Below are 19913 nucleotides of genomic sequence, written 5' to 3'. Positions count from 1 at the left end.
GCCAAATTCTTGTTCCAGGCAAACCCCCAGGGTTGAAAGTCATGTGGGCATTTAATTCCTCCAATTAAGAGGAACAAAATGCTCCTAAAACTGGTGATGGAGACTAGAGCAAACAGAGGTGGAACTTGTGAACTACTAGAGCTCACATGAATCCTTCACTAAAGTACAGTCATTCTAATGACAGTAAGTCACTGGTACAAGCAAAATATCCTTTGAACTGTGCAACCCAAACATTTAACAACCTGCTGGGTATATTTATATTAAGAGGCTTGAAAAGAGTATAGTGATTTCTAGCAATTGCAATCCAGAGTTCATGTCTTCCCTTATTATCACCCCTGCCACCCATTGGTCTATTATGCCTTAGCTATGTAGCTTCATGAGAGAGATTTCAATATTTAATGATCTACTTGCAGTGATAGTAAAATTATCACCTAGGGATAAAAGCAAGGAAAGATTTGTAACAAGAAGTAATGCATTTTATCATATACATTTGGAAAAATGGACATGCTTTTAGGAAGCTTTTCTCAATGTCTGAAACAGAAGCATAACATATTAAAATAAACTGAGAGCAATTGTTCCCAGCCTGCTTAGATCGCAATATGCTCCATCTGTTTCAGATCTGAAGAAAAGTCCTTGATAGTCCCAAGAGTTTATCTGATTTTTTTCCACACTATGTAGGTTAGTCTAATAGAAGTTACTATCTGTCCTTAAAGCTTTGCCTCATTTGTCACTTTTAATATTTACAGTAGCCCTATAGTTTCTGACTTTTAGAATGGTGTGCATACCATATCAAATGGTGCATTTTTAATTTGCCATGCCAAACATTTTTAACACTTCATAGTGATAACAGTTTTATTATCACTTTTTCTTATATATGTCTACAGTCTGATGCTGTTCTCAGTGTGACATCAAACTTGAGCAGCGGATGTTGTCTACCTTGACTTCAGCAAGGCTTTTGACACTACTGACACATGACCTGAATGAAGGGATAGAGTGCACCCTCAGCAAGTTTGCTGGGAGGAGTGGCCGATACACCAGAAGGCTGTGTTGCCATTCAGAGAGACCTGGACAGGCTGGAGAGCTGGGCAGAGAGGAACCTCATGAAGTTCAACAAAGGCAAGTGCAGGGTCCTGCACCTAGGGAGGAATAACCCCAGGCACCAGTACAGGTTGGGGGTTGACCTGCTGGAAAGCAGCTCTGCAGAGAAGGACCTGGGCGTCCTGGTGGACAACAAGCTGACCATGAGGCAGCAATGTGTCCTTGTGGCCAAGAAGGCCAATGGTCTCCTGGGGTGCATCAGGAAGAGTGTTGCCAGCAGGTCGAGGGAGGTGATTCTCCCCCTCTGCTCAGCCCTGCTGAGGCCACATCTGGAGTACTGTGTCCAGTTCTGGGCTTTCCAGTACAAGAGGGATGTGGCACTACTGGAGCAAGTCCAGCGAAGGGCTACAAAGATGGTTAGGGGACTGGAACATCTCTCTTATGAGGAAAGACTGAGAGAGCTGGGCCTGTTCAGCCTGGAAAAGAGAGGACTGAGAGGTCATCTTATCAATGTATACAGATATCTAAAGGGAGGGTGTCAAGAGGATGGGGCCAGACTCTTTTCAGTGGTGCCCAGCGATAGGACGCAAGGCAACGGGCACAAACTGAAACACAGGCAGTTCCATCTGAACATGAGAAAACACTTCTTCACTGTGAGGGTGACAGAGCACTGGCACAGGTTGCCCAGAGAGGTTGTGGAGTCTCCTTCTCTGGAGATATTCAAAACACGCCTGGATGCAATCCTGTGCAACGTGCTCTAGGTGACCCTGCTTGAGCAGGGGGGTTGGACTAGATGATCTCCAGAGGTCCCTTCCAACCTCAACCATTCTGTGATTCTGTGATTCTGTGAAACACTTAACTGATGGCACTTAGAGCTCTGGCATGGGGAAGAGCAGTAGTGATGGGCCCATCTGTGGCTTTATTTTGCATTTTGTTACTAAACTGATTAGTATGGGCAGCAATGCTGGCATAAAACCTGCAATTCTATGTGGTCATTTGCTATATTCATTTTATCAAATAATCCTCATAAGGTCTTGCATATTTCTTGGTGATGAAGACTGGCTATTATCTGATAAGCAACTTTCCTTTAGGAGAAGCAAGTTTTTCTTCTTCAGTGCTGTTTTCAGACACAAACTAGGATATTACTTGTATATCTTAAAAAGGAGAAGATTTGCTAAAAATAATTGCTTGACTTTAAATTTTATGGACCATTTCTCTTTAATATATATATTAGCTGGGCCACTCATTTTGTTGCAGTGCACAATTAAATTTGGCTTTTGTTTCTGATGTAATTTCCATTGTTCTACCATTATAATTAGGCAATCTATCACTATCTTCAAATGCCTCACCAAATGTACTGCTTCGATGCTGCTAGGGCTGTCTTTAAGGCTACACCCAGCATTCACAGCACTGAGCCTCTGTTTCTTCCCTCTTTTTTTCTGTTTATGTGACAAAAAGACCTTTTACAACTCATTTTAATTTTAAATGTGATGTTCAGCTTAACAAGACCTCTATCTGCGCTCACTTTATTTACTCTTAAGACATAGTCACAAAAAGAATTTTTCATATTCTGATAATTCTCTAAGTTCTGGGCTTATTGACCCTGGAAGATTTATACTCTGTCCTACTAAACTGATTTTTTCCCCCTTTTTTCTTGCTTACAGTGAAGATCCAGATAAAGTTTCCACTTTTGACTTACTAAAATTTCATCTTTGCTTTCAAGCCTTGAGTTTTGTCATCTAATCAAACCCACTAACTTGAGTACTTTCTTTCAATTTAGACTAGAGACAGCTAACTACAAAGAGTTGCAGAAGAGCCTCACTGAATGACTACAGGGAAAAAAATAAGAGATGTTATTTAATGTTGATAGATGTAAATTGAGGCAGATGGCAGGAACAGTCCTAGCCTTATATACTGAATGATAGACTCTGAACTGGCTATCAGCATTCAAAGAAAGAGGTTTTAGGAATTTTAATAGTTCCATGAAAACTTGTATGTGCTCTTAAAAAAAAACAGAATGTAAGGAATGATTAAGAAAAGAACAGAGAATGAAACAGCAAAAAAATTCAAAACAACACTGTATAAAACAGTGGCATTCTCACACCTTGAATACTGTGGTCAGCTCTGGACCTCATCTTAAGAAGGATACAGCAGATTGAAAAAGAACAGAGAAAAGCAACCTGGATAACTAAAGATACAGCATGGCTGGTGTGCCAAAAATGATTAAATAGACTTGGACTCTTCAAAGTGATTTTGGGAGGAAAATAATGAGGATCTGTAAAATCAGGAGAGGCATGGAGAAGATGAACAGGGAACAACTCTAAAGCATCCCTTCTAAGACAAAAGCTCAAGCCATTAATATCATTAGCAGCTGGCATGTGTAAGCAAAGAAAAGGAAGTACTTCTGCACATGCTGTATACTTAAGCTCTGGAGCTCTTTGCCACAGGGTACTGTACATCATAAATGTTTACATGTGTTCAAAGACCAATTGGAGAAATTCATGTAAGAAAAAAACCCATCAAGAGCTAACTGAAACCTAGATACCAACCCCAGCATACAAAGTCCCAATGCCTCAGACTACTGGAAGTTGAGAGAGAATTTCAAGGAAGCGTAATACATGTTTCATACTCCTCCCTACGCGTTTGCTATTGGCTACCATTTATTAGGGTGAGATGAAAACTGGCCTAAAATGTACATTTTTATCTACTGAAATTTTTAAATATTTCTTCTAATGAAAAATTCATATAAAAGGTAAAGATTTATATGATATGAAGAAAAAGACTAGCTCGACCTTGGATCTGACCTAACCACTGCTAAATATTAATTTTAAAATGCATTTGACATGGACTGTAGAATCAGCTCAGAACCAGTGATTATTTTCTATACTCATACTTCTGCAATCATTACTTGTTGCTACATTGAGTGTTAGGGGAAAAAATACCTTGGATATTCATACACAGGAATTTCTGACCTAGAACAACCATTATAATCAATGCCTGAGAAATCAAAGTCCTTCATTTGATAATATTAGTCAAAAAGTCCTGTTTGCTTAGCTTTATTAATTTCCTTTCATCCTGTCTGCTGACTGATAGCAAAGCACTTGACAAATTTTAATTTTTTTTTTTTTGACCTGAGCAATTATTCAAACTTTAGCAGCTGGTGGTAGTTTTACATTCTAGAGAGTGTTGTTGATACACTCCCGTTATTTACAAAATGTATGAAGTCATGTTTCCTTAAGTACAGGAAAAATCAAACTACAGGAGAAATTCTTTTTTCCAAAGGAGTTGTAATCTCTCCAGCCAAATCTCTCTCAGCTTTTTCTTTAAGTAAATTACAAAGGCATAGGAAACTGCCTGGTATTTCCCTGCGGCCTATTCTCAGCTTCTTTGATCCTTCTGCCTCCATTTCTCTGGCTGACACTGTTATAAAATAATATGCAGGAGGGGTGCTCAGCTCAGATATTCCTGGCTTGTGACTGAATTTTGGGCAGGCCTGTGTTTGTACCTGGGGAGATGGTCACTTACAGTGTTTTGACTTCAAAGCATTCGACTTGTGTCTTACCACAACTTCTATGAATGACAGAAACTATGAGTAATGCATGAAGAATGCGATCCTTACCATCTTTGCAGAGGATTCCAGATCTTCCATATGGACAAAGGCAAACAGTATCTTGCTTGGACTTTGGAAAGCATGTAGCACCATTTCCACACGGATTTTCATCACAAGCCATGAATTGGCAGAGTTTTCCAGAGTAGAGTTTAGGGCATTCACAAAACCAATTTTCTGCATCACTGATAGATTTAAATTAAAAACAAAAAATATGTATAAACACCAAAGCACACTTCAAAAAAGGATGGGTCTTATTTTCACAGAAATTCAATAGTATTTGACTTGTGGTTGTAAAATATTTCTTTGTTTTTATTCTCTTTATTTTATTTTATTTGTTTTGCTTGTCTACCTGGCATTAGAAATGCCAGGATGCTTTATGGGTGACTTGTCTTGACAGGCTCTATTTTGTGTAATTTCATATTTTATCTGATCTTTCCTTTCATCTTAAAATATGTGACTTTTCTAATGTGTTTCATCAGTTATTTGTGCTGCTGCTTTCATAACATACTCAAAATAACTGCTCAAGAAAAACAGTTCTTCTATTATGTCTGAAAAAGAAAATAAGGAGAAAAGAGAAAATATAAAGTTACTGGTTTACTTTGCAAGTGGAAACATCATTTGTACATTAATGTATTAGATATAGCTCTTGACATATAGATATAGCTCTTGAGAACACAGGAGGATGTAAAGGAAAACTGAAATATGAATACTTACAGTAGTGATTAAACTAAAATTGAACCAGAATAAACAGGTGATATGTCTATTTTCATGTATCCTATGTTCTCAATTATGAAAAAAGGTATTATAACAGAAAAGGGAAAAACGTAAACTGTAGTCAGTCTGGAAAGGTAAGAAAAACACATGTTTAGAAACGTGGCTATTCTTTTTGCAAGAATTTTTGTTTTAGTATACAAAGATACCCCAATGGCAGACATGGTATGAAAACCAAAATCAGATAGGAAAAGCAGTAGTGTAAGGCATTCCAAGCTATCGCTTACTATAAATATCAGTTTCATTGGAGGCTTTATTTGCTTTTTTCCCTTGTTTTATGAGTGAAATTAGATGACAGCTACATAGGTCAGTTTATGTGATTACCACACATACTCAGTATTGAACAGAAATGTGTCTGTCTTATACTTGATAAGGTCACATGTGCCCGTGGGTCTGAATACAGAAGGCATGATGTGAGCTATATCAAACCACAGTCTTTATGTTTTTCCTGATAATAGCATAATCATTAGGAAGTTTAGTGACAAAATGTCAGATAAATGTGATTTCTAAAAATGTGCCCACTGCTTATAATATCCAGACAATTGGGTTACAGAAAATAATCTAGAGCTGAGAGAACTCCTGCATTTACTAAAAGAAGAAAATAAGTAAGTCTTCTGACAGTCTTTGCGTATAACAGTTGATTAGTTTATTTCTAAACTGACCACCTACAGTTTTGGGGGAGTGAAAATCTCAGCTGGAAAGTCTACCAGCATGAATCTCATGAATAGTGCCTCCAGACACCTTTGCAAAAGAAAATTGCTATCAGCTGCAATAATAAATTTCTGCATGTAGCCTATTCTATTTATAGGTCTGCTGCAGACACTGGGAGAAGAATGTAAATGAGAGACTGAATTGCTTTAGTTTGTGTAGCATTGAAGAGCCTGCTTTCAACTGGTTTAATATCAGCATTATGTAGTTCAGCTAATTAAAAAAGCAACAATAGGCTCAGTTCTTCCTGGACATTTGCAATTGGCAGTGATAATCTTCTTAAAACTAGGTATCAAAAGTGTTTCTGTCTGTTTATATAGAAGAAGGATCATTGCTGCTGACTGCCAAAATACACAGACCTTAGTCCTCATCTTAAAAAAAACAAAATTTCATCAACTGTTCTATTGAACTATACATCAATATTAGAATTTCTTTTTATAGTCTTATTCTTAGTATTTTGTAGATGATTAAGAATAACAGTTCTCATAAAAATTGTGAGGAATTTATTCTTATTAAAATGAGCAATATTCTAACATTTCGATATTGATGTTAACCTGTCATAATAACATCCTACTAACAAAGAAGAATGATTCCCAGTGAGGCAAAGAAAATAGATTTAAAAAGTTATCCAAAATAATATGTAGCTTGACAATATAATAGCTAACCATACAGGAAAAATATCACAGCCAATTCACAAGAATTAGTATACTGAAATGTGATGTCCCAAATAACTTATTGTTGTTCTTTCCCAAAGCAATCTTTCACTGTACCTGATTAAGAAAAGGACATGGTCTCCCATATTCCACTGAATTAATCTTGGTTGGAAAAAATACATAAATGCTCTAAAGACTGAGGACTTCTCTTCTCCCAAGTGGGACTCACAATTTCATACTATCCTGCTATTCTTTACATAAGTATGAAGCAAATGAAAACAGCCAGCAAATCAAAATGGTAATTTCTTTTGCCTGCACTGTACAGCTGTGAATGGCTCCAAGGAAAAGACATTGGATAATTATATCTAGGAACTGAAGAAAGTGAATAGTGCCTGACAGAATCAACAAGGAAAATATCAGAATTTTGAAGTTGCAAAATTGGAAACAAATTTAGAATGTGTTGCTGAGATGTGTTACATGTCTATATTGATGTTTTAGTTCAGAGCAGAAGTGTGCTTTTGAAGCAAATCTCAAGCTGTCCCCATTGAAATGCTTCAGTTCACAATGTGGAATGGTCTCAGAGTTCATGAACTGAATTTCTTCCAGATGAACCTAAACCAGAGGATTCTCTCCAGGAGCGTGCCTTGGGTACTCCAGCTGCTAATGGGCATTCAGTCCATGGGCCAGAACAGATCAAGTCTGAAGTAAAGCTCCTTGAATCAAGAATAATATGGATGTTGGGTCTCAGCACCAGCTAATTTGCCCTGTAAATCTACTCCTATTGAACTACATTATCTGCTAATGTAGATGCAGCTTTATAAGTCATAAAAAGAAAATCAGGCAGCCATGGCTTATATAATATCAAAAAAGGCTCCAAATTTTAAGTGGTGTACTGACAAACTCCTGATGCAGACAGAGAAAAAACCTAGCTATCCAGAAACATATGAAGGAGCAATGTCATAAACAGTGGGAGAAAATGGAAGAAAAGACAGAAATCCTATAGAGAAGGGATGGAAGAGACAAGAGTAAAACTCCCAGGGCACCATAACCTCATGTCACCAACCTTTAGGCATATGAAGAAATAGGCTTAAGGTAGATAAATTGTTCTCCCATCTTCTTATAATCCTCCTCTGAATTGGTAAGGGACACACTTTTCATTACTATTTCCCATTTTTAAATATTTCTTTGATCTTTGGACTAGACCGCAGCTTGGAAAGAAAATCATCAAGAAGCACTTACATGGTATGGCACAACACTGGTAATTCAGTAGTAGGAATTCTTCCCCTTGAATCAGTACTAAATCTGATCTGAAGAAATCAAAGTTTTGTATAAGATGGGTGACACCCTTAGTAGACAACACAAAATTTCATCCCTTAGGTTTTTTTAAATGTTGAAGTATGCAGAGGGGACTGGATAATAACATGCTAATAATCCAGTCACAGCTGTGTTTAAACTCAGTTTTTGACTGTTAGTTCCCTTTTTTATAATAAAGATTATAAGTCCTCTGTACATTGTATCACAGACATCATTTGTACAGTACCTAGTGATACATCAGTGTAGTTCTCCAAGGCATAGCAGTTTTCTATATGCTCATGCTTTTTCTGTCTATAAAGTAGGAATATTATTATTTACAGATCTTTCAGCTGTTCTGTGATCCCCACTGAAAGCACCGTAAATGTCATTTTTTTAGCTGTATGTGAGGGGGCTTCAGCGAAACTAAATGCACTAAACACTTTAACCTTGACAGTGCTATACTGAATGAGAATTTCAAAAGCTACTTGTTGTAGTGGGTTCAATATTTAACACAGCAAGCTCTTTTAGTGTCATGTCTATATCGTCTGTGACAAAGACAGAGAAGTTTGCTGGAAGGAACAGCTTTCCAGGCTACTTCAGTCAATAAACGCTGGATGTAATTCAGTTTATTTTTAAATTATTATTATTATTTATTGCTAGTGCAATTCTGTTTTAAACTACTGGAAACTTAAAAGGAGCATCATACTTTATCAGTTTAAACTTTAATACGAATTACACTTCATGCAAAGAATGGTTAAATCTCTTCCTGGAAAATACTAACATAATGTAAAAATGATTCAGATCTTCTTTTGAAAACCTCATGCAATGGCCAAATCCATAGAAACTCACTATAGCCAGAAGAATAATCTTATCTGATCAATAACCTTAAAAATATCAAAGGACTATATATAAAAGAGGTATTTCTTCCTTGTGCACAGCAGGTGATTTTCTAGTACATATCTGCCAATTTTTCTTTGTATTATAGAGCTCCAAAAAATCAACTCAGCTTTCCTGCTGCTTTAGTACTTTCACCCAGGTTTTCTCAATTATGGTATCTTCTCTAGGTCTTAGTGTTTTTGTTAGCTTTACTGTTTTGAATCCTTTTTTTTCTCCTATTAGGAAATATTATTCTGCAAGCTCTGGTGATTCACTTTAAATTTCCTTTCCTGTCACCGGAAGCAGTTTCTAAACTGCTTCTCTTTATACAAACAACCACTGACAGGCTCTCTTTAAACCAAGCCTAAATCACTTGTGAACTAAATTGGTTTTGAAAACTACTAGGGAAGATATTTCCAAATTGGTTGGGTGCACTCATGAAAAAAACTTTTGCTCTAAATTTTGTTTGAGGCAGACTTATACTCACAGTTGCGTTGGTTATAGAATGGATTAGTGTCTGATTCTACTATGGAACTCACATTTAAACTATATCTCCGAATTCTTTGATCCAGGTTAAAATGATTTGAGTGCAAAAGTTTTAATTCTACTTCAAAACTGAGTGAGAAAAGTTCCAACACCTTATTTCCCTGTTGCCAATATACAAGAAAGAGACCCTTGCATACAAAACAGTTCATCTCAAACAGAAAACTAATTTATAGGACCCAGTTAAGAAATTCAATTAAACAGATGCTTAATCCATTCCAATCAGACAACAATAAGCACCTGTTTAATCTTAGCATTCTTGGGCATATGTATTTGAGCTTCCCTGAATAAGTATGCACTCTTGAAATGATACCTGAGCCTTAGAACAGTCACCAAAATTGTGTTTGAGTTAGTTATGGCTTGGGAAGGGCAGCATTTCCTTTACGGAAATGATGAAGGAGGAAGAGCTCCTGTTTATTAGCCAAATTACTCTTTCAAAGCTTCAAAGGTGGGAATATTCTCAGGAATTTAGGATTTTTAAAATTTATTTTAAGACATACTCAAATTTCTAGCACTGTGGTATCCAGCTTCTCAGGACAACGAAGCCTCTTGTGGAGTCTTTTATAAAGCCTCTTTAAGGCCATTTTTCTGCTCAGATGGGGACTATGCAGGCAATTTCCCAGCATAAGAAGAATACATATCCATTAACAAATCAGATGTATAAAAAAGCCCTATCATGTTATCTAACAATTATGATCATTCCTGTCACACAAGACAATATGCAATTGTGATATGCGGCACATCCAGTCACCTAATCATGGAGGGACTATGGATCCCTCAGGAATAAATACAGCAAACTATGGATGGTCAGAACAATTTAGGCGGTCAGCAATCCTCTTCCTGACCACATCTAAGAAAATGCATAATGGTCTGTCAGGCCGGGTCCAGTGCAAGGGTTGTAATTAGGCAACCCTCTCCCTTTCCTCAATCTCCTCAGCCTTTTTAGTTAAATCTAACTTTTCTCTTTCCTGTCCTTGTGTTGCATGTGAAAAATAGTAAATAGATTTTTTCATCTGCTAAGCTTTATTTATGAAAACAAAATGAAAGATAAAAAAATACTTAAAAGGCTATGCTTTTGATAATAAAAAATTATCACTTTATTGAACACTGCCAGGAAAACACGTAAATATTTACAACAGCACAAGGTCTCAACCTCACTGAAAGCCCATGCAGCCTAATTCCTTTGTCCTTTGAAAATCTCTCTCATAATTTTTTTATGACAGCAAGTTTGCAGCCTCTCCCAGCAGTCACTAAAGTCCTAAACAGCATTTACTTCAATATATCTACTACTTGCAGCAAGACTCATGAACGCTGTAGCCAGCACAGTAGCGCTGAACATTAGTAAGCGTGTAGCATATTGGTACTTTCATTGTTTCCATTGCATACTCTTATTCATTTCTGCTGGAATTTTAAAACAAACTTTTAGCACAAAAACATTCATCATTGCAATGTTAGATGAATTTTCAGGTTGTAGAACTATGTAATTCAGTCGTCTCAAAGATGTCAGTCTCTCCTCACAGAGCAAGTTTACTCCTGATCATAAGGACTGATCATGAGGAGGTGGATAATCACAAAATTGAAGAACACCTTGAATAGTTCATGAAATAACAGTGTTTACCTTAAATTCACAACATAATAATTTTGAACTATAATCAGTATAATCTAAATCCAGAAGCAGTCCACTGTAAAACCAGAAAGTTTGTATATACCTAAAGGCAATAGTTTCCTCTCTAATTTTTTTCTAACAGTTGTTTTCTGTCTCTAAAATGTACATATTTTATTTATGCATTATTTTGAACTTTCAGAGATGCAAACTCTACCCATCCCATTCTGAACCCAATTTACTGAAAGAGGATTTCATAATAATCTCTTCATTGCAGTGTCACTAGTTCTTCTACCTGTTTGGAGCTCTAAGAGTCAGTGGCTCAGCATTTCCTTACCTGTTTTACACTCATTATCCTTCCTCTTAAAAACATTCTGAATCATACAGAGCGCTTAGCAGGACTTTCCTGTAGGCCTGGTCTGTATGCAAGGGTGGAAGTCAGGAATCCCCAGGAGCTTAACTTGGGTTTTGAACTACCACTGCAGCACCTTCCTCATAGCAATTTGCTCTGTTCACACAATTACTTCCCAATACCTTCTGAAAATCCCAGTGGCCCAACCTTTTTTCTAATCCTAGGTACAATCTTATGTCTTCTAGTTTCAGCTCAGTCTCTGAACTTTCTGTTTCTAACTTTAAAAAATGGAGATAATTTACCATATGGGTATGACATAGTATAATATTCACAGAAGCCACATGAGCTTTAATGTTTATACAGCACTTAAAATGCAAAGCACCCTAAGCTATGAATAAAAACAGCAATTACATAATGCTCCATGAAAAGCTAACATCAGAGACAAGAGAGACAAGGTAAACCATAGCTGCTTTTATCTGGTATTATTTTGTAACATTCATATTTTGTAACACTTTGGACACTCCCTTTGCTTAATAATCCTACAGATTATGTGAAATAATAAATTCTGAATGAACTTTATGAAGGAAAACCTAAATAACTCCTTTCTGAAAAGGTTCATCTTCCCACACTACGTCTGCACCCTATTTTTCTCTATGATTTCCAAAACATCTCCGTTGAATCTGAAAGATAATTTGTATCTTGTGGCTCATGTTTAAAGAAAATATAAAACTGGCTGCAGATGCATGCATTATGCTTTTTCTCTGACAATTAACAGTCACAAGAAGTTTTAGCTGGGACAGAACAGCTTTCCTTTTAAGGGCTGACTACAAGCCATACTTTTTTATCAGTATTTTAATATTAATGACAAAATCACATCTCTCCACCTTGCCTGTTCAAAGCCTATGTGGTCTGTCATTTTTTAGTTGTCTTCAACTACATTGTCTATCCATGCACCTGGAAGCTTGCTGGGTTTTTTTGACTTTCAGCTGACACAGGAGAAGATAATATTCAAGTCTGCAAACCATTCCTCAAAGCAGTAAGAACTCTTGGACAGAGAGTCTCTGGGTTTGCACAGTGGCTAGTAAAATGTAGCCCCATATTCCTTCTCCATATGCATCATAGCAAATATGATTAAATAATAATGAAAACTAATATGTATTAAACAATATATTTTTCTTGTTCCATGTTATGGTGGGATTATTAATATATAAGAAATGTGCCACCAATCTAAGCAATGAAGATGGCAGTGCAGGACACAATCTGGAAGTTGGCACATTCTTCAAAAGAGTGAATTAAGCTGTAACTTGAGATCAGCTAAAGGCCATTTGCCTATACAAAAGACTTTTTCAAGATCCTGGTCAAATGAAGTTAATGACTAAATACATACATCATAGGATGCTGCAGCAAAATCCTAGGAATGTTGTAGACTGAGTTCATTTTTACTAACACATGAATTTAAACCTATTTAGAAGCTTGAGGTGATTATGTGAATGACACCAGCAATTCCACTTGCCATATTTTTCATGAATTTACTGCTTATGAAAGGTGTTAGATTAACCAAATTCTCTGATCAGTACACACCAGATAAACTAAGTTTCCTTACCAATGACCAAGTGAATTTCTCTGCCCCAGAAGGTAATTCAAATCTCTGTGTCTTTTCAATCTTTGGCTTCTTTGACTGACAAGAGCTTTAACTCTGATACAGATAACTTCTAGAGAAGTGAAATAAGATCACTGATATGTTCCCACAGAGCTTTGTACAGCCCTCAGTTAGTAATGACTGCTTACCTCTCAAATTGATAAGTAGAGGAGAAGGTACTGATATTCCATTATCAGTCACAGGAGACTTATAACCCAGAAGTAACTGAATAGGTCCACTGTGTTTGAAGAGCACTGATTTTCAGGAATCATCTCATATATACTGGGAAATAAAGTCCAGAGTTAGCTCTTATCTCACTTCAGCCCAACAGTGGTGTTTCATCATTGGAGAGGTACCTAATTACACTGTTAGTGCAGAATGTGGGCAGATACAAAAGTAATCCGTAAATCTGTGCCCAGATCAGGCAAAAGAAGCATCTAAGCACCCTAGATCTTTGCAGCTCTCAGAACAAGAATAGTAAAACTGCCCTTGATCAGGCTTTGTACGTTTATGTTGAATGTAGTATAAAGACTTTCCACAACAAAAGAATAGCAGATTTTTGACTTTCAGAACAGAATGTCTCACAAAGCTTCTAGATGTCCTGCCTCTGTCTCTTTCAACCCACCTCTGTGAGATTCATTTACTTCCCACCCATACTGCAGATGTCTTCCTCTACCATCAAGAATAAGAGAGAAGAGAGCCACAGCACTATTTCTTTGTGCAGCCTTTCTTTGGGTGCCACCAGCCCTCAGAGGCAATCTCTGCAGCACAGGGCTTCTCTTTATATATAAACTGAACTGTACAAACTAAAGGAAAATTTCTTAGATTCCCTTCACCCATTTTATGAACTCTCAAAAGAACCAGGAAGACTGTGGCTCTATCTGAATATTTACAATTAATTCAGATCAAGCTAATTCATTAAATGGTGTATGGAAAAATGCAGAAGAATGTCAAGGAGATAGGTGATGGAAGCTGGCCAGACTGTTCTGTGGGAAAAGGAGCATCAACAGGGCATGTTGACCTGTAGTCACGTGGCTGAGCCTGTGCCTGAGTGGCACTGCACCTGGGCTTTGACTCGAGATTAGCGATGAGCTCAGTGTGCTTACTGCGCATGAGTATAGTACATAAAAACCTCATATAGTGCTCCCCTGGTGTTCCTCGCCATGGACCGATGCTCAGTGGTGCCAGGGACTCTCCCGCTCCATTATTGCTTCGATTGGGAAATCGCTGCGGAAGCCCCGCTCAGACGCAGAGGTAATAAACTCTCAGTATCAACCTTAGTGTGCCTTGTGTTTGTGTATCTGTCCCTGCCAGGAGGCGAGGTGTTGTCCCTGCCATACCCTTACGAATGGCATCAAAGGTAAGTCACAAAAGCAGAAAAGAAAAAGTAGTTAGGTACATAAGTGCATTTGAAGGACCAAATCTTGACCTTTTTATCTCATTTTTCCCTACTGCACATTAAAAATAATGTATAACCAACTGCACAAGCCTTTTATGAAGAATAATTGCTTCAGCTTGTACAACCATTTGAACATGAGAAATGAAGTGCGAGGAAGTGCACAAAAGTGCTAAGTACTAGAACTAGAATTGCTAAAAACACTGCTTGAAGTCAAAAGTTAGCAATCACTGTGTGCTTTCGTTTTTTTTTTGTATATATTTTTATCAATAGTTGAGTTGTTCTGTCTTGTAGGCTGACCTTTTACTTTGATTGCTGCCTCAGCTCTGAATTTCACACATTTCTCAATGATGGCTATGAATTAAGAAGGGTAGAAGGTGCCCTAAAAAGTGTGAAATCAAATGCTATAAAACTGTTAGAATTTTTCAAATGTGCAAGAACTGCAGCTGTTAGAATTGTTACACAGTTGAAAATTAGCACAGTTGGATGACATACCACCCTAGACTAATACCAAATGTAATAGAAAAAGTCTGTTTTGCAGCTGATCTTTGTAATTGGTAAAAAAGGCCATTTGTGTACCTTTTTCACAAATAGAACTGGCTTAAAATCCTACAGGATTAGTCTCCCCCTAGCATGCACTCAACAGGTCACATAAGCCAGCTAGTCTGACTTATTTGCAGCATAAGTAACAGACTATTTTGAAAAAAAAAATTACAAAAGAAAAGTTATGTTAGAGAAAGGAAAACCATTCTATCTCAGCACCATTTGTTTTGTTTCCAGACTTCCTTCAGAGAAACAAGTCAGTTCCTTTCCCTTAATATCATTATGCTAATTCATTCCTTTACATTTTTACAGAAAAGTAACAGGAAAAGCAGTCTGGCTGTACCCACAATCTCAGCATGTAAACTTCGGGGGAAGGGAAATATACTGCTCTTTTAAATAAAACACACAACCTTGCAAATGAATGACTAAAATGAAAGTAACCTAAATTCAGACTGCAAATATGTATGCAATGATTTGCATTTAATCATAGTGGTGTTTGGAGTAGCTTTGTGGAGAAGTAGACATGTTTTTTACATTGTTTTCTAGATATATGGTCTCCATAACTAAGATTTAGTGTCTGTCACTGAAGCCAGTATTTGCCACAATATTACTCTTTGAATGAAAATGAATTTTTTTACCCCTTCTGAACATCTTTTATCTTCTAGTGTGCCTCAGTATCATGTCCATCTATGTAAAATGAAAGTACTGGAATAATTGCTAATAATGACCTGATATTACAGTATCTAGTCCTAGCGTCTGAATATTTTAAAGATCTGGCTAGGAAAGCTTTTGAATACAACTGTTCTCTGCTGAATCGAATGAGTGGCACTTCAGTCTGTAATATAAGCTGCACCCTTCTGACAGAACAGCTTCACAGAATCACAGAATCACAGAATCGCTGAGGTTGGAAGGGACCTCTGGAGATCATCTAGTCCAACCACCCTGCTCAAGCAGGGTCACCTAGAGCACATTGCACAGGATTGCATCCAGGCAGCTTTTGAATATCTCCAGAGAAGGAGACTCCACAACCTCTCTGGGCAACCTGTTCCAGTGCTCTGTCACCCTCACAGTGAAGAAGTTTTTCCTCATGTTCAGATGGAACTGTCTGTGTTTCAGTTTCTGCCCATTGCCTCGCGTGCTGTCGCTCGGCACCACTGAAAAGAGTCTGGCCCCATCCTCTCGACACCCTCCCTTCAGATACTTGTACACGTTGATAAGATCTCCTCTCAGCCTTCTCTTCTCCAGGCTGAACAGGCCCAGCTCTCTCAGCCTTTCCTCATAGGAGAGATGCTCCAGTCCCCTAATCATCTTTGTAGCCCTTCGCTGGACTTGCTCCAGTAGTGCCACATCCCTCTTGTACTGGGGAGCCCAGAACTGGACGCAATACTCCAGATGTGGCCTCACCAGGGCTGAGTAGAGGGGGAGAATCACCTCCCTCGACCTGCTGGCAACACTCTTCCTGATGCACCCCAGGATACCATTGGCCTTCTTGGCCACAAGGGCACATTGCTACCTTCTATCCTACTGATTCAGCTACAAGGACAGTGATTTGAAAGATCTATCAGTATTTTTCCCATAAAGTTTGAAGGTTATGTCTACACAGCAAAATGAGGAGATCACAGAAGTAGAATTACATATATTCAGCCTAGCTTTAATCTAGTTAGCACTGTTACCAGCTGTAGTGAAAACGCAGCACAACATTTCATTCTGACTGCTAATCTTTCGGGGTAAGCAGAGCATATATTCAGTTTACTGATCTGTGTTGTTATTACCACACATTCTATCTTCATGAAAATGATCTTAGCCTGTTTTACAACCATTATCTCTTTATTTTGCCTTATAAGCATGCCCTGTGCATATTCACAGAAACAAGCACAGGATGAACTGTGAAGCCTTGTGGTCACAAGTTTGTTTCAAAGCCACTACAAAATGGAAGTGAGAGTGATAAAAAGTGAAAAAAAAGCATGGGGAAAAATAAGACAGAGGGCTAACAAAGTCAGCAAAAAGAATATTTTTAACCCTTTAACCCTTTACTTTTTTCAGACCACTTATGACAAACATAGTTACCAAGTCTCTGGGCTGCAAAATTACTGCAGGAATTTCTTCCTTTGATATCGATGCTCCTAACAGTGAAATACATATTAGAGCTAGTTAGCATGATCTACCATCCCAAATATTTCTCTCAAAAATCTCAATTAATAGGTTGGGGAGGATGGTTTAACATCCTGCTTGTGGACACACGATATGGTGATAACACTAGGTGCTTGGAGTTTTCCTGAACTTTGAGGCTCAGTTGGCTAAATCAGGATAGCTCTGTTAAATCTGTGGTGCTCTTGAGAAGTCACACACAACGTTGGATGTAGACTATAACACAAGCAGACGTAGTTAGAAATGTAATGTTGGGGCACTCAGGTAGAAGAGGCAAACTTGAATCCCGTTCTCTACTTCTGGACTGCTTATACTTTAATGTTAGAATTTCATTGATCAACCCCACCCCTCCCCCCCCCCCCCAAAAAAAAAAAAACCAGAAGTAACCCAGGGATACAGTCTAGAACGCCAGTTTTGTTCTATATTTCTGCCATGTGCCTGATCAAGGGTACAGGCGGGTCCCCTAATGACTGTTCTTGGTCCAGAGCAAAAGAACCTTTGACTCTTGCATTGCTAGTTGCAAAGTTCCTCAGCTTTTGAAAAGGAGGTGAAAAATGCCCTCAGAAAAAATCTTAGGGTTGAAAACGGAGTGCCTAAGGACTTCTGCCCATTTCACACATTTAGCAATTGCAGGGTGCTTGAGAGTAGGTTGTTTGAACCATTCTCTGAGACTCAGGTACTTAAAGTCTTTAATAGACATGTAACAAAAATTGCCCTAGAATCATGAGAATTTGATAGAATCCTATCTGGTATTTTTATTTTACATGCATAAAAATTAAAAATACAAATGACATTTGGGCTAACCAAATGAATCATATAACTATTAGTCAAAGGAGAACAATTTCTCTGTTAACTAATTCCATTTTCTGACATGCTTTGTAAAGCATTTTTAAGTGGTTTTGGACTAGAAGGGAGTTCCATAGAGTTGAGGTCCCCTACAACTAAATAGCTTTCATATCAAAGAATATGTTTCTCTTGAAACTCCTACCTGTGCCTGAATATCTAACACAATAGCTTTCAACTTGTTGAAAAGTCAGACCACTGTGGGAATGTTCAGTTTGCATCTGAACCAGCTGACTGGTTTCAGGAGGATCATAATCTTCAGCACAGTGGCAGATGCTTTAATGCAGACAAAGATCTCCATGAAACCACTTAGTGACTACAGAAGCTGGTAAACCAGCTGAATTCTTTGATGCAAGTCCTATTCTTTATTGCAAAAAAGAAAAAAGAGTTATTGCCTTACTCGAGATCTTGTAATCCTGACAAATTAATACACAAAAATATACTGTTGTGTAACAACTCAGGTTGTGCTACAAATCAAATGCCTTCAAAATAAAAATAAAAAATCTTGGATTTGTAGGTAAAGGCAGTAATTGTTTTTTATGTGTTGGATATTGAAGAAAAAGGTTCAAGAAGGCTGGAATTCCTCCTGGGGTATAGCTATGACTGAATTGTGGGCCATCTCTGTGGGCCATAACCTCTGTGATAAATTGGGGTGCATTTATGGGTAGATAAATACAAGGTAATATATTATCAACAGGAATCATTTTCCAGTTATTTTCATTTTAAGTTTTGAATTTGCAATACTGGGTGAAATCCTTACTTTGCTGAGTTAATATTCACTTAGAACATTTAATATATGATCTATATAAATATGGTATGTCATAAAAAATGACATAAATTGCTAGGTCAATTGATATTGCCTCATTTATGAGACAAGGTCCTGAACAGATGTTTAACTGCAACTGATATAAAACACTGTTGACTATAAGCATTTACAAACCATTTTTCTACTGAATTATTAAAAGTATATTCCTCAAAATCAATAATTATAGTTAATTAGTATCTTCCATTACGTGATGAGTGAGGAAATTACTTTAAAATTGCAGTTCCCTTCTCTGCTTACACTGTTAAGGTGTCAAAGAAATCAGAGACTGAGATGTTTTTAAATATTGTAATACTCATAATCTTTTAATTTGTTACACAGCAATAAAATTCAGGTCACAATGATATTTGTGGGAAGGGGAACTCTGGTAGTGGTTTATGTTGATTGCAGTTGAACACAAAATATCTTGGCTGGGATTGAATCTGCACTGCGATGGTAAAGAAAAAAGAGTAAGAACAGTTTGTGTTGTAGTTATAAGGAGCTGGCTTGAGTCCTCCAAGGTTCTGCAGTGCACAGAATCTTTTCTGGTAGAAATTTATGTAACTGGGATGGCTACCTTTAAACGTATTTTCTGCAAATAATATAATTCTATGTCTGCTAGTACAGTCTAAAAAGTGTTTACACCAAGGTATCATTTACGTGTTTCCTGTGTTCCAGCAACTGTATTTCTGCTAGACTAAAAACCGCAGTACTGGAAGAATGGAGTGATTCATTGGTAGGGTGTTTCTATGGTAAGGTTTTCGACCACTGTAATTGTTCAGCTACACAGGTGGTAGCTATGGCAGCATCACTTGCGAAGAGAGAATACCATGCAGCTTCTGATGTTTTGGTGAAGGTGTAATTTTTCATTGCTAAAAGCAGTCTTATACAGCACAGTGCATACATATAGCCATAACTGCACTTACTATTAAAGACTAACCAACGTACAGTGGTAATATTTGTAATAAATGCTGAAAGTAAAAAAAAAAACACATTGAAGAGAGTTAGTAAACCAAGATTATTTGAAGCTGTCCAAGTAAAAGTTACAAGTAACATTACAAGATACTTTATAGAAAGTGGTTCACATGGCTTAAA

The 19913-nt window shown here is 37.5% G+C and overlaps 1 protein-coding gene across 1 annotated transcript in view; it reads right to left on the bottom strand.

The window, feature by feature from the left end:
- Positions 1-19913, bottom strand: part of EYS (eyes shut homolog) — a 956188-nt gene that overhangs the window by 62799 nt on the left and 873476 nt on the right. Inside the window, exon 41 of the mRNA XM_067294141.1 lies at positions 4658-4830. Coding sequence (XP_067150242.1) covers positions 4658-4830 — 173 coding nt within the window. The remainder of the gene's footprint in view (positions 1-4657; positions 4831-19913) is intronic.

This window comes from Apteryx mantelli, chromosome 3 (assembly GCF_036417845.1).
Source record: "Apteryx mantelli isolate bAptMan1 chromosome 3, bAptMan1.hap1, whole genome shotgun sequence".
NCBI classification, from domain to species: Eukaryota; Metazoa; Chordata; class Aves; order Apterygiformes; family Apterygidae; genus Apteryx; species Apteryx mantelli.
The sequence above is the reverse complement of the archived record's forward strand: the minus strand, read 5'-3'. Positions and strand labels throughout refer to the sequence as shown.